The following is a 16,454-nucleotide window of genomic DNA, read 5'->3' as shown; positions in this document are numbered from 1 at the left end:
AAGTTGGCAATGTGGAAATGTAACTTCCACATGTGGAAGGGTAGCTTGACATGATAAAAGATCAGCCAAAACTCTCTGATGCTTCTGGACATACAGAGAGCAGCCTTCTATCCTGAGAAGTGTTACCTCTATATAGACTTCAGTAAGGCGTTCAACAAGGTTCCCCATGGGAGACTGGTTAGCAAGGTTAGGTCTCACGGATTAAAGGGAGAACTAGCCATTTGGATATAGAACTGGCTCAAAGGTAGAAGACAGAAGGTGGTGGTGGAGGGTTGTTTTTCAGACTGGAGGCCTGTGACCAGTGGAGTGCCACAAGGATCGGTGCTGGGCCCTCTAATTTTTGTCATTTACATAAATGATTTGGATGCAAGCATAAGAGGTACAGTTAAAATTTGCAGATGACACCAAAATTGGAGGTGAAGTGGACAGCGAAGAAGGTTACTTCCGATTACAACAGGATCTTGATCAGATGGGTCAATGGGCAGAGAAGTGGCAGATGGAGTTTAACTCAGATAAATGTGAGGTGCTGCACTATGGGAAAGTAAATCTTAGCAGGACTTATACACTAAATGGTAAGGTTCTAGGGAGTATTGCCCAACAAAGAGACCTTGGAGTGCAGGTTCGTAGCTCTTTGAAAGTGGAGTCGCAGTTAGATAGGATAGTGAAGAAGGCGTTTGGTATGCTTTCTTTTATTGGTCAGAGTATTGAGTATAGGAGGTGGGAGGTCATGTTGTGGCTGTACAGGACATTGGTTAGACCACTGTTGGAATATTACGTGCAATTCTGGTCTCCTTCCTATCTGAAAGATGTTGTGAAGCTTGAAAGTGTTCAGAAAAGATTTACAAGGATGTTGTCAGGGTTGGAGGATTTGAGCTATAGGGAGAGGCTGAACAGCTGGGGCTGTTTTCCCTGAGCGTCGGAGGCTAAGGGGTGACCTTATAGAGGTTTACAAAATTATGAGGGGCATGGACAGGATAAATAGACAAAGTCTTTTCCCTGGGGTCAAGGAGTCCAAAACAAGAGGGCATAGTTTTAGGATGAAAGGGGAAAGATATAAAAGGGATCTAAGGGGCAACTTTTTCACACCTAAGGGTGGTACGTGAATGGAATGAGCTGCCAGAGGAAGTGGAGGAGGCTGGTACAATTGCAACATTTAAAAGGCATTTGGATGGGTATATGAATAGGAAGGATTTGGAGGGATATGGGCCAGGTGCTGGCAAGTAGGACTAGATTGGGTTGGGATATCTGGTCAGCGTGGACAGGTTGGACTGAAGGGTCTGTTTCCATGCTGTATATCTGTATGACTCTGTGACTCTAAGTATTTATGCTCCAAGCTGTGCACCAGAACAAACTGTCACAATTACATCAAGGTCATGTGCAAATGGTGGCTTATCAGGCAGCACGGTGGCTCAGTGGTTAGCACTGCTGCCTCACAGCACCTGGATCTGGGTTCAATTCCAGCCTCGGGTCTCTGTCTGCATGGAGTTTGCACATTCTCCCCGTGTCTGTGTGGGTTTCCTCCAGGTGCTCCAGTTTCTTCCCATACAAAGATGCGCAGGTCAGGTGGATTGCCCATGCTAAATTGTCCATAGTGTTCAGGAATGTGTAGGTTAGGTACATTAGTCAGGGAAATCTAGAGCAGTAGGGTTGGGGAATGAAGCTGGGTGGGATACTTTTCAGAGGGTTGGTGTAGACTTGTTGGGCCAAATGGCCTGTTTGCATACTGTAGGGATTCTATGACATATGGCCATTGCTTGGATAAGATGTTAAGAATGTGATCCAGTCCATTAGTCAGGAATTAACAGTGATGTTGACAAGTGTCAGGCATGCTGATTCACCAGTTACAACAATATAGAGAACTTCTGCACCTGCACAGTCTCAGAGTACAAATTCAGTTCGATAGTGCAAAATTACCACTGACCAAAGATTAACATAACTTTAATTTGGTCACTATTTATTTCTCCAAATTTCCAGATGTCAGGAAGATAGAAAACACTTAAAAGGCCTCTGTGGCATATACATTGTCCGCCATAGCCAGTCAGGTCAGCAGATCGGCTGCAGTGTATGAGCAGAACTTTTAGGGGCATGTGTACCAGTGGAGTATAAACCATGCAGCATCCTCACCCATTTACCCTGGATCAAATGTTCTCACTGAGTGGATGGTATACATTGTTATATCATTCCTTCTGAAGGGCAGGACAACAAAACAAGATTTCTATGTAATCATTACTCCTTACAGCCACACCTCTGGATATATTATCAGCACAGATCAAGTTCAGAAGACAAGCAAGAATGATTTCCCCATGACCCTATCCAAATTCTCTGACATGCTGGAAATATTTCTCAACCAAAGAGGAAAGGTGAAGATGGTGCATAAGCAAAACTGCATCAGCTAGATGGTGAACAAACTTTCAGAGTGACACAGCCTACAATGGGAGCATGCTTCACCACAGAGGGACCCAAAGCCAAGTCCTGCCCAGGTCTTACAACATCAGATGGAGCAATACTGAGGTGAGGGAAATGTATATTGCATTTGTTGTGCACAGCAAGCACGAAAGAACACCCAGGCAACCACAGTGAGACAGAACTCCAGAAAAATAATCAACACACTCAGCGTCACATCAAGAACAGCCAATGACAAAATCCAGAAAAAGCCTTTCAGAAGGTTACACCACAACAAAATCTGGAAGAGCTGTTAACCATACATGGACGTTTATACTTGTACACCATAAATTTTCATTACCTCTGAACTTATAAATTTTGCAAACTCTATCACTGAACAATTAAATTCACTATTTCCAAATGCTTATGTACTTTCACTTGTGGTACATTGGGGCTATTTTTGAGTAAAAGGGGATGATGTACTATCATTTTAAGAGTAATTTTACTTTATGAAGATAAACATGCAGATAAGCTAAGTACCTGAATGTCATCACATAAACAGGGACACTCTACACTGCAGCACCCTAGGCAAAGGATGTGTTTAGAGATGACTCTATCATGTTTACATTAGTTTAGCTGTAAATGAGCCCATTAAAATTCTTCAAAGAATCCATGTACTTCATTTGCATTCCATTTAGATATCTCAAGTAATTGCAGCCAAGAATTCCCTGGATGCTGTTCCCACCTGCTTCACCTCCCCAGAAATCCCAATTAGCTGCCAAAACCTTTCCAATATACTTCCATACGGCAACAGGTGGAAGGAATTTCTTGGCCATTGGCAAGCCATTTCTGTCAAGAGACGAGAGCCAGTAAAAATAAGACTTACTTGTGCTTTTGAGGTCTACCGTTAACTGTTCAGAATCAGACAACTTTACGGTTCCCAATCCTTGCTGTAAGATTTCAGTCATTTGCTTTTCCTGGTTACTTACACTACATAAGAACTGCATCATGAATCGTATAGCCGAGTAGACATTGCTGCATAAGGAGAAATAGATACATGAGAGAATTATTTGGTCATTATTTGGTCAAGCATTTGGAAACAATGGGCTCTTTGATCACAATCTGAAACCTAAAGACTTGCCTCATTAGAAAGGAGTGAGAATCAGGTGTAGAAAAAGGAGGTAACATCAGCTTTGTCCAGTTTTTAAGTGGACAGTCTTAACATTTGTAAAACTCATGCCAAGATTTTAAGTGCATTTTCCCCACTCACTTTTATAGAGTCATAGAGATGTACAGCATGGAAACAGACCCTTCGGTCCAACCCCTCCATGCCAACCAGATATTCTAATCACCAGCCAGCACCCGGCCCATGTTCCTCCAAACCGTTATATGTGCAATTTTGAGTTTCCACCTTCCAGATTTCCCAGAATTTCACATGATCATTATCCTAATTCTCCCTCCCACATTCAGAATTTCCTCGGCTCCAGGGATCAAATTCAAAGATCTTTTGTTTTGTTTTCAAATGCCATCAGTGTATTACATAATCACTAACCTGGGGGCACCGAACATGCCATACCCCCATTGATGGTTCACTGCAGCAGAGGATGGAAGTCAAATGCCTATTGCTTGACGCAGCCAATTAGTTTAGAGCTCTGGAGTAGAAATTTAGGGGCAGCACTAGGTTGGTGAAGCTAACTATTTGTGAAAAGCTGGACTCACACCTGTAAGTAAGGCCTGAAGTCCAGTTTCCAAGAATCCAAGGGAGCATCTTCCCAGAAGAGAAAGGCAGACCACTAGATCATGAGCAATTCTTGAGGCAGTCCGTAATGGGGCAGCTTTTAAGGGAATTTCAAGACCAGAATATCAAAAATGAAACATTGATAGGATTTGGTGGCCAAGGGTGTCATTAACAGGTTGTCTAGAGGGGGTGGCTGAGAAGTCTGTCTTGATCTCAATTTAGAAGAGAAAATGTTGGAAAATCTCAGCAGGTCTGGCAGCATCTGTAAGGAGAGAAAAGAGCTGACGTTTCAAGTCTAACTGACCCTTTGTCAAAGCTTTGAAACTCAAAACGTCAGCTCTTTTCTCTCCTTACAGATGCTGCCTGACCTGCTGAGATTTTCCAGCATTTTCTCTTTTGGTTTCAGATTCCAGCATCCGCAGTAATTTGCTTTTATTTTGATCTCAATTTATTTTTGACGTGTTTTGTCATTCAACCGTAGCTTGCCTGTTAACCATATTTGCCTTATTTTCATTTTGGGATGTTGGAATATAAGTCACACATGTACAGTTTAAAGCTTTTCTCGTCAATAATCTTTGCTTGCTTGTTTGAGTATGTTTTTTGGTAATAAGTCTGTTCCATTTGTTGAAGAAGGAGCAATTTTAGAATTTCTAAAGCAAAAGTAGAGACAGTCTTAAACCTATACAATTGGTAATATCATCATCCTGGTGAAATTAACATTGTGTTGTAACCAGGTAGGAGAAGAGAGAAATCAGTGCACAAGGGTTTTGGAAATTGTTGCTTACCTTATGCCAATGATCTTGGTACTAATATATTTCGTATTGAATGTTGATGATCTGTAGGCCTGTTTTATCTAGCAGGAAAATGTATATATTGTAAAGAAAAGCCACAAGATTGCGATACAATAATCATTGTAAATATAATGCAACAAACATTGGGATATGTTTCATTCATTCTCCTGACATGGAACTTTATCTGTTGGCCAGTTGGGTGAAAATTTCTCGTGCTGAAAATGTGTTGCTGGAAAAGCACAGCAGGTCAGGCAGCATCCAAGGAGCAGGAGAGTCGATGTTTCGGGCATGAGCCCTTCTTCAGGAATGGCTCATGCCCGAAACGTCAATTCTCCTGCTCCTCGGATGCTGCCTGACCTGCTGCGCTTTTCCAACAACACATTTTCAGCTCTGATCTCCAGCATCTGCAATCCTCACTTTCTCCTAGAAAATTTCTCATGGGCTACTGATCTTTGGTCCTGAATTTTTCATTGGCATTAGTGAAGGGAATTAAGTGGAAACTTGCCTTAAAGTTGCAAATAGCATTACTAAATGTCTAATTAGTGTCCCAAAAGCCTTTAAATTATGACAGAAGACTCCAATGTTTTTGTCAAGTTTCAAAATGTTACAAACAAAAACACATCTGTTCAACTGTTGAAAACTTCTCATGTTCTGGAATGCAGTTTCCAATACAGTAGACAAAATGCAGCACTGAACTAACTGCACAAAGGTTGGAATCCTGTCACCAGGTCACCGTTTATTTACTTGTTCACAGTACACTGCCTATGGCCCCCTGAATCTCCTGTTTATATTTACTTTTTTTTCTTGTATTCATAATTACACAAAATATATTCAACACCACATAAAATACATGCAGAATTTTCACACAAGACAGTCCTCTAAGGCGCTACAATGACAGAAACCCAGAAAAGAGTCCATTTCAGCCCCTAAGGGCAAAGCTTACAACAGGCTGAAGCCCACAATATACAATTGCGAACACGTTACACATCGCCTGTACTCAGACCCAAAAGAATACAGTCTACAAAACACAGCATAGCCAAAGACAACACCTGACACCGGTCCAAACCACATACTGACCAAACCATCCTTGGCTAGCCTCCCTGAAAGACAGTCGCCGGCCTTCCAGTCATTGGCCACCCTGCGTATTGTTTGACCCTCCCCAGGCCTGCTTTCCTCCAGGCTGGTGATCAACCACCCAGCTCCCAGTCGCCCTGCATACTGACTGGACCATCCCCTGTTTATGTTGGTCAGTCTGTGCTTCCTGATGGGCACAGGTCAACAAACCCAATCAAGGACTTCATCGTCAGCAAGGTCCACCTAGTTCCAATCACTACAAACCCCCTCAGTTTTTGTTTGGTCATTTCATTTTTGCTTATTTTCAGATGTTGGATTTGGGCAATTCAGATCAAGCAAGGTCAGGGGAGGCTAAGAGTTGGTTGGAATGCGGGATTGTACGTCAAAATGGTGAAGCCAATAATTGCAACCATTCCTCAGGGATTGATTAACCATGTGGTTTAGGCTATACAATACAGTAAAACATATTATAGATGATATGACTGATATTACAAGACAGCAATGAGTCCCATGCTGGTTGTATATTTCCAGTCATTTTGGTCGGTAGGTGTTCTGCCTTACACATCACCTGTCTTTGTGTAACAGCCAGATTTGAGGTATGCTACTTATAGCTAGAAAAACAGATCTAATGGCAACTTTCAAAAGGGAGATGTGTCTGAGTGCAAACCCTAGGGTCTGAATGGTCTCCTATCCTGGATACTTCAATGGTAGCCATCATTGCAATGACCAGTCACATAACTTCTACAAATGAGGTGACGAGGAGGGTGGGTAGTTACTAACATTTTACATGAAAACTAACTCTCATAATGTAGAATCCCTACAGTGTGGAAGCAGGCCATTTGGCCCATCGAGTCCACACCATCCCTCCAAAGAACAATTCACACAGACCCACCCCAAGCCTGTAACCCTGCATTTCCCATGGCCAATCCACCCTAACCTGTACATCCCTGGACACTATGGGCAATTTAGCATGGTCAATCCACCTAACCTGTACATCCCTGGACACTATGGGCAATTTAGCATTGCCAAACCACCTAACCTATACTTCCCTGGACACTATGGGAAATTTAGCATGGTCAATCCACCTAACCTGTACATCCCTGGACACTATGGCCAATTTAGCATCGCCAAACCACCTAACCTGTACATCTCAGGACATTATGGGCAATTTACCATGACCACTCCACCTAACCTGTACATCCTTGGACACTATTGGCAATTTAGAGTGTCCAATCCACCTTTGGACTGTGAGAGGAAACTGGAGCACCCAGAGGAAATCCAAGCAGACACAGGGAGAATGTACAAACTCCACACAGTCATCTGATAGTGGAATCTAACCAGGTCTCTGGTGTGAAGCAGCAGTGCTAACCATTGGGAAACCGCGCCATCCCAGATATGGCCCAGAAACAATTTCCAGCCCACAATAAGGCAACTTTGGTTAAACACTCCCCTTTTAAAAGCACCACTCTTACCTTCTGTTCAACGGCTGCAGCAATAGATGTATTTTCAGCTGACCTGTAGTCAGGGCTGAGTGTGATGGAAGAGGACACCTTTACTTTCAGCTCTCCCACAAAGTTGCAAATGTCTTCTGTGACAATGCTTAAGCTGGTCGTATCGCTGAACCTGGTCACATGGCTGGCCGGGGTCACACTGTTTGCTGGGGTCTGCAAATGCTGACTTGTGTATGTACTGGATCTGCCTTGCATGCTGGTGGAGGTGCTGCTGTATGTTGGGCTAGCAGTGATGCTTGTGCTACTCAGGCTAGTTGCGACTGATGTCTGTGCAGGACCATTGGGAGCGAATCCATTGACAATGATCGGGACCTCTGAAAGAAAGGCAGCGGTGGTTTGTTTATCGACAGTTTTATTTATAATGTACTTGTAAGGACCATTCCTAAATAACTATGTCGATTTGCGTTGCCTTGAGTGTGTTTTGGCTGCACACAGGGTGTGTTTTGGAAAAAACTGGTCCAACCATTAGTTTACTGGACAGAAAGTGTGTTTTGAATTTAGGTTGCATGGACTACAGGAGTCTCCAGGAATTAAACATTCATTTTCCTAACACTGCCTCGAATTAATCCAAGAGAAAGTTCAAAGGGGCATAAAAAGAACATGCTTTTTTTTTGAATTATTAATTATCTTGTCATTAATAGTTCCAAAAATATTCTGCGACGGGTAATTAAAGAAAAAACTGTGGCAGGAAGTCAAGAAACAGCCAACCAAGTAACGTAGGCATTGTTGCCTTCCAATTGGGACAGGAAAACTATAAAGCTGTAAGTGATTCACTGGAGAGTTGCAAAAGTTAAAGACAGAGAAAGGAAGGACAGCAAGTACAGTGCACTAATTCCAATAAATCCAGATAAAGAAGTGTCTCCTCTTGTCTGTTTTGTTTGCTTTCCTTTCCCCTTCTTGACCTATTCTAATAGGGACTATTTCACACTTCAGTCATGTTTCACTATCACATAGTTACTTCATCATTGTTCTTCTGTTAAAAATTGAAGACAAGAACAAGTTAGTGAATTGAGGTTATTGGCTAAGAGAGAAAAAGCATTAGGTTTTAGAATTTCGTGACTTCACCAGCTGGGGCAGAAGGGGGATCGATAAAACTAGGTGTTATTACAGCAGCCGTCCTTCTTATCCACCCCCTCCTGCCCACTCCAGCTGCGATGTTACCAAGTGCAGGAAAGGGAGCAAGCGATACACTTACCCATGGGCCAATTAACTGGTCGATCAATGGCTATTTCAACTGTTCTCCTGCCATATGCCAGGGATTTTACCTGGCACAACGGAGGCTGCAGCCAAGTATCCTATCTGTCAGGTATAATTTGGCACATGACAGCCAGACAAAGGGATGATGGTGGAGTGCTTCCTTTACAGGTCTCTTATGGCCTTAATAGACAAGCTCCAAATGTGTGAACTCCCCTCACATTCTGAAAACCCCTGCCTGTTCCTAGCTCCAGTTCCTTCCAAATGGTCTGTCCGCCCCGATAATTCTCAAACATGACAGACTCATCAGAGACATGAGGGGGAACGTGTAACACAGCATCAGCTGCTTGTGCATTCAATTTTGAAAATGGCTCGTCAGGTTTACAAAGTCTTTAATAAAGCATATACAAAAGGGTCATAACTTTGTAACTAGAGTCTGCACAGCATAAAAAAACCCAGGAAATGTTAGACTAAACCTTTATAAGCCATTGTTTCAATCCCAGTTAGAGTGTTATATTGATTTCTGGACACCCAAAAGGATGTGACGGCTTTTGCGAAGGTGAAGAAGAGATTTGCCAGAATGATTCCAGGGCTGAGAAAGTATAGAGGTTGGGATTGTTCTCCATGGAGCAGAGAATTTGACAGAGCTACTTAAAATCACACAGGCTTGGTTAGAATGAAGAAATTATTGTTGTTGTGTCACCATAGTCTTATCAGACCATAGGGACTGCTCTTCCATTAAGGAGAGAGGTAACTGGTGGTGATTTAACCTGAGGGCCAACAGACCTCAGGTGAGGGAAAAGGTTGAGAAGGAGAGTCCTTCATAGTAGCCTCAAGCCAGTGATGGGAATTGAACCCATGGAATTGCATTATACTGCTCTGTAAACCAACAACCCAGCCAACTAAGCTAAACCAAATCCTGAAGGAACTTTACCAAAGGCTGCAAGATATACCTGAGGGTACAGATTTAATTTGATTGGCAAAAAACCCCAAATCTGAGCTGAGGAAAACATTCCATATTTTGGATTCGGAATATACTGTCGGGAATGGATATAGATTCAACTGTAGCCTTCACAGGGGAACTGGATCAGTATTGGAAGGAGAAAACATTGTCAGGTTGAGGGGGAGAATGGAGGCGTTCAACTAACTGGGTTACTTTTCCAAAGAGTTAGTGCAGACTGAATGGGCCAAACCATGTATTGTTGCATGTGCTCAAATCCAAAAAAAAGCTCACAAACATCCAACTCAGAGACAAGACACATAAGAAAGACATGTATCAAAATTCTCACTGAGAAGGCAATGGGGAGATGATGGCATGACGATAATGTTGCTAGACTAGTAATCTATTGGCCAACAGTGTGGGTTCAAAATCCATCATGGCCATTTCAATTCAATAAATACAAATCTGGTTAAAAACTTGTGAAATGTTTACCATGAAACCATGGTAGGATGTCATTAAAAACCCATGTGGTTCAACAATGCCCTTTTGGGAAGGACATCTACCACCCAGTCGAGGTCATGCGTGACTCCCAATTTACAGCAATGGAGAGTGGCTGCTGAATTGGAGGGGATTTGGATGAGTGCAGCATAGTCTGATCATGGGGAAGAAGGTATGGGAACGCAATCACACAGGTAAGGGAATATGTCACTGGCTCAGTGAATTAATTGTCCTCTCTGCTGTTAATTGGCCCACTATTCCAGGATAGTCCTGCTATTACAGGGAGGTGCAGAGGCAGCATCAAGTTATACTGCCTCCCATGCACTGTTCATCATCCGCTGGTTCTTTACAGTGTGTGATCGCCTCATGGCTGTGGGTTTATTTTGGAGGTCGGGGGGACTGTTATCAGATGTTACACTCTGCCGACAGTATAGTTATTGAGAAACAATGTTTAAGGATGGAACCTGCTTTCTCACCAAGAACTCCACGAATCAGCGTGATGGATCCTGTTATCACCAGCAGGATTATGAAGCCACTGGCAATGGGAAGGCACTTATAACACCACCGAGGGCACGAGGTTCTCGTGGGAGCTTTTTCCTGCTGGGGCACATGGATTTGATTATTACAATGTAATATGTACAAGACAATTCTCTGCATCAGTCATAAAGGTAACAGAGTGAACTGAGTTGGCACTCCTCTCAGTAATGAGCCTCACCTATCAGGACCGCGTACTGGTTATCGGTGCCCGCCCAAACCTTTGATTTCCTTTTCCTCGGACCCTGCTCGCATAATTTTCTGAGAGGCGCCCGCAGTAGGTGCTGCTGCTACGATTGTGGTTTAGTTAGTAGCACAACCTCCTTGTTACTGAAATGGGTCCTGTCTTCAAGTCATAGAGGTCTACAGCAAAAGGCCCTTCAGCCCATCGAGTCTGTGCCAGTCAAAAATAGTCATCTAACTATTCCAAGCCCATTTTCCAATACTTGGCCCAGAGCCTTGTATGCCTTGGCATTGCAGGGACTTGAACACACAATCTAGACTGACCCTCCAGTGAGATTGCAAAAATGGGGACTCTGCTTTTCAGATAAATTGTTAAACTGCTCATATAGACAAGCATCAAGGTAAGATCCCACGGCACTATCTTGTGGGAAGAGTGACATCAAATAAGATCACGAACACAGATTACATCTCATTGCCTCATTGCTGTCTGGAGAAAAATGCTACACTCAAAATGACTGCACATTTCACACATGACAACATTGACCGCCCTTCAAAGTCTGTCCATTGGCAGTGATAGTCTAAGACCCTCTGGTACTGCTTGACCTGTTGGACTGGCTGGTCAGTATGAGTCCCATTCAATACCAGTTGAATCCCAGCAGCAACAGGACGAAGCCCCAGATTGGGAGCCACTTGGTATGAGGACCAGGGGTTGGTGTGACCCCTAATAGATTTTATGTGCCTCCGCCAACAAAATGCAGCCAATAGGGGGAGCAGTTGGATGATCTGCTCAATGCCCTCCATCCATAACTAGAATTTAAACAGATGGGTTTGGAACCCAAGCACTAATGAATTCAAAATCAAATTCTTGCTCTTGTTTGACCCCTGCAATTTGCAAGACTCTGCAAGAAGCATATGTGACTGGAAAGGAGACAAAGGAATAACAGCTTTCTAAGATTAGATTATATTACTTTCAGTGTGCAAACAGGCCCTTCAGCCCAAGACCTCCACACTGACCCGCCAATGCGAAACCCACCCAGACCCATTCCCCTACATTTACCCCTTCGCCGAACACTACAGGTAATTTAGCATGGCCAATTCACTTGACCTGCACATCTTTGGACTGTGGGAGGAAACTGGAACACTCGGAGGAAACCCACGCAGACATGGGAAGGATGTGCAAACTCCACACGGTCAATTGCCTGAGACAGGAATTGAACCTGGGTCTCTGGCACTGTGAGGCAGCAGTGCTAACCACTGTGCCACCGTGCAGTTTTATCAGAACTGTTCAAGAATGTCTCAGCCAGATTGGATAGAGGGAACCAGATGATGTAATGTCTTTGGACTTCCAGAAGGTGTTCAAAAGTGTTATCTTACAAAAGGTTAAGTCATAACATAAGAGCCCGGGGTGTTGAAGGTAGTGTATTAGTATAGATAAAGAATTGACTCATGGACAGGAAACAGCAAGTGGGGATAAGGCTTTCTTTCTCAGGTTGCAAAGCTGTAACAGCGGGGTTCCACAAGGTCAGTGCTGGGACCACAACTGTACACAATATATATTAAAGACTTTCAGGAAAAAAGTGAGTGTACAGGAGCCAAATTTGCAGATTACATAAACATAGGCAGAAATTGTGAGAGGGACACAAACAATTTGCAAAGAGACACTGATATGTTAAATAAGTGAACAAAACTTTGGCAAAAAGGACTATCATGTGGGAAAATGCAAAGTTGATTTTGGGAGGAAGAACAAAAGAACAAAATATTATTTAAATGTTGAAAAACTGCAGAAAGCTGCAACACAAAGGGACTCGGGGGAACATTTGTACAAAACGCAGAAAGCTAGCACACAGGGGCAGCAGGAAATCAGGAAGGCTAGTGGGATTTTGACCCTTATTTCAAAGAAATTGGAGTACAAGAGTAGGAAATTCTTATTGCAACTGTACAAGGTGTTGGTGAGATCACATTTGAAGTATTGTGAGCAGTTTCGGTTCCCTTATTTAAGGAAAGATACCATTTAATTGGAGGCAGTTCAGAGAAGGTTCACTAGGATGATCCCTGGGATGGAGGAATTGTCTTATGAGCAAAGGCTAAACAGGTTGGGACTTTACTCAGTAGAGTTTAGAAGAATAAGAGGTAACCTCATTGATACATAAGGGATTCTTAAGGGGCTTGACAGGGTAAATACTGAGAGGATGTTTCTCTTCATGTGAGAGTCTAGGACCAGAGAGCATAGTCTCAGATTTAAGTGGTGCCAATTTAAGACAGAGATGAAGAGGAATTTCTTCTCTCAGAGGGTTGTGAGCCTTTGGAACTCCTTGCCATAGAGAACTGTGGGGACAGAGTCCTTGTGTACATGTAAGGCTGAGATAGATAGGTTCTTGAACAATAGGAGAGTCAAGGGTTATGGATAAAATACAGAAAAGCAGATGTTAAAAATGCCAGAGCAGTTGTGATGCTATGGAATGGCTCGAGGAGCTAAACTGCCTACTCCCGTTCCTATTTGTTATGGTCTAATTGTTTCTGGCAAAGCTGAGAAGGAACCAAAGGGTCAACTGGGTTCAACAGCTCGACCTTGGGCAGAAGGGATGATCAAGGTGTGACATAAATTCAGACCTTGGAGGGAAGCAAAACTCAAGATAGAACCCAGGATACTCTCATCTGGTTACCGTCATGTGGAGGAGCTGGTGTTGGACGGGGCTGGCCAAAGTTAAAAATCACACAGCACCAGGTTATAGTCCAACAGGTTTATGTGGAAGTACAAGCTTTTGGAACACTGTTCATTCATCACGGTAGCTAGTATCAGTTTTTATCAAATTATAAACAGGAAAAGGAAGCAGTTATTTTATTAGAAGAAAGAACCATTCTCATGCAGCAAAGTAAGGTTGAACATGTATCTCATTACAGTCAACCTTTAAATAACTGAGTCACATGATAGCATGTGACAATGAATAGGGACAATAGCTTCCCACCTGTCCGTCTGAGTCATTTTCCAATTGTCTGTCTTTTTACTTTTATTTGGTTAGAAATTGAGAAGCCATCAATAAACAGCTATCATTTAATGCAAGGGACCATGACTAGAACATAGGTCCTGTACATCATAATGGTGCCAGGAAGAAGGACAAATAGTGTACCTTGCTGCATTTGAACATGGACTGCTTCAGTATCTCTGGAGCCACGAATGGTGCTGAACAGTATCCAATCATCGGCCAATATCCCCACTTTTGACCTTATGATGGAGGGAAGGTCATTGATGAAGCAGCTGAAATAGTTGGGTGAAAGAGGTTACCCTGAGGAACTCCTATTGAGATGTCCTGGCGCTGAGATGACTGACCTCCAACAACAACAACCATCTTCCTATGTGCCAGGTCTGACTCCAGCCACCAGAGAGAGTCCTCCTTTCCAGTATTGCTAGGGCTGCTTGATACCACAATGGTCAAGATAGCCTTAATGTCAAGGGGAGTCTTTCTCACTTTAACACTTCAAGTCAAAGTCATAGAGATAAACAGAATGGAAACAGACCATTTGGTACAACTTGTCCATACTGACTAGATATCCTAACCTAATCTAGTCCCATTTGCCAGCATTTGACCCATATTGTTCTAAACTCTTCCTATTCATAAACCCATCCAGATGCCTTTTAAATACTGTAATTGTACCAGCCTCCACCATTTCCGCTGGCAGCTCATTTGTACACACACTACCCTCTGTGTGAAAAAGTTGCCCCTGAGATCCCTTTTATATCTTTCCCCTCTCATCTTGAACCCAAGCTCTCTAGTTTGGGACTCCCCCCACCTTGGGGAAAAGCCTTTGTCTGTTTACCCTATCCATGCCCCTCAAGATTTTATAAACCTCTATAAGGTCACCCCGCAACCTCCGAGGCTCCAAGAAAAATAGTCCGAGTCTATTCAGCCTTTCCTAATAGCTCAAACCCTCTCACCCTAGCAACATCCTTGTAATCTTTTCTGAACCGATTCAAGTTTCACAACATCCTTTGTATAGCAGGAAGACTGGAATTTCACACAATATTCCAAAAGTGGTCTAACCATTGTTCTGGACAGACAAGACATGGCCTCCTAAATCCTACACTCAATGCACTGACAAATAAAGGAAAGCATACCAAACACCTTCTTCACTATCCTATCTACCTGTGACTCCACTTTCAAGGAACTATGAACCTGCACTCCAAGGTGCCTTTGTTCAGCAACACTCCACAGTACCTTACTATTAAGTGTATAAGTCCTGCCCAGTCTAAATTAAACTCTATCTGCCAATCCTCAGTCCATTGGCCCATCTGATCAAGATTCCATTGTACTCTGAGGCAACCTTCATCACTGTCCACTATGCCTTCATTTTTGGTGTCATCTGCAAACTTACTCACCATACCCCCTATATTCACATCCAAATCATTTATATAAATGGCAAAAAGTAGAGGGCCCAGCACCAATCCTTGTGGCACTCCACTGGTCACAGGCCTCCCAACTGAAAAACAACCCTCCACCACCACCCTCGGTCTAGTACCTGCGAGCCATTCTTATCCAAATAGCTAGTTCTCCCTCTATTCCATGTGATCTAACCTTGCTAACTAGTCTACCATGAGGATACTTGTCGAATGCCTTACTGAAGTCCATACAGATCACATTCACTGCTCTGCCCTCATCAATCCTATACGTTACTTCTTCAAAAAATCCAATCAAGTTTGTGAGACATGATTTCCCACGCACAAAACCATGCCGACTATCCCTAATCCTTGCCTTTTCAAATACACGTAAATCCTGTCCATCAGGATTCCCTCCAACAACTTGCCCACCACCCATGTCAGGCTCACCGGTCTAAAGTTCCCTGCTTGTCCTTACCGTTTCTTAAATAGTGTCACACACATGAACCAACCTCCAGACATCTGGCACCTCGCCTTTGGCTATTGATGATACAAATATCGCAGCAGGGGTCCAGCAATCACTTCCCTAGCTTCCAACAGAGTTCTAGGGTACACTTGATCAGGTCCCGGGGATTTATCCACCTTTATGCATTTTAAGACCTCCTCCTTTGTATAATGGACATTTTTTAAGATGTCGCTATTTATTTCCCCATGTTCTCTATAATCCATATCCTTCTCCAAAATAAACATTGATGCAAGATACGCATTTATTATCTCCCCCATCTCCTGTGGTTCTTTAAGGGGCTCTATTCTCTCCCTAGTTACCCTTTTGTCTCTAATTAGATTAGATTACTTACAGTGTGGAAACAGGCCCTTCGGCCCAACAAGTCCACACCGACTCGCCGAAGCGCAACCCACCCATACCCCTACATTTACCCCTTACCTAACACTACAGGCAATTTAGCATGGCCAATTCACCTGACCCGCACATCTTAGGACTGTGGGAGGAAACCGGAGCACCCGAAGGAAACCCACGCAGACACGGGGAGAACGTGCAAACTCCACACAGTCAATCGCCTGAAGCGGGAATTGAACCCGGGTCTCTGGCGCTAACCACTGTGCCACCGTGCCGCCCACAAATTTATTTTTAGAATCCCCTTTGATTCTCCTTAACCCTATTTGTCAGAGTTATCTCATTTTGTCTTTATGCCCTCCTGATTTCCCTTTTAAGCATACT

At 43.3% G+C, this 16,454-nt stretch overlaps 1 protein-coding gene across 1 annotated transcript in view; it reads right to left on the bottom strand.

Annotated features, from left to right (window-relative positions):
- LOC132830354 (enteropeptidase-like) overlaps positions 1-7,787 on the bottom strand; it is a 37,344-nt gene extending 29,557 nt beyond the window's left edge. The window contains exons 1-3 of the mRNA XM_060847999.1: positions 7,458-7,787; positions 4,906-4,973; positions 3,269-3,417 (exon numbers count right to left, since the gene is read on the bottom strand). Coding sequence (XP_060703982.1) covers positions 3,269-3,417; positions 4,906-4,973; positions 7,458-7,691 — 451 coding nt within the window. The 5' untranslated portion in view covers positions 7,692-7,787. The remainder of the gene's footprint in view (positions 1-3,268; positions 3,418-4,905; positions 4,974-7,457) is intronic.
- Positions 7,788-16,454: the final 8,667 nt, after the last annotated feature.

The sequence above is a fragment of the Hemiscyllium ocellatum genome, chromosome 31, assembly GCF_020745735.1.
Source record: "Hemiscyllium ocellatum isolate sHemOce1 chromosome 31, sHemOce1.pat.X.cur, whole genome shotgun sequence".
NCBI classification, from domain to species: domain Eukaryota; kingdom Metazoa; phylum Chordata; class Chondrichthyes; order Orectolobiformes; family Hemiscylliidae; genus Hemiscyllium; species Hemiscyllium ocellatum.
This window is presented reverse-complemented; position numbering and strand designations above follow the sequence as displayed.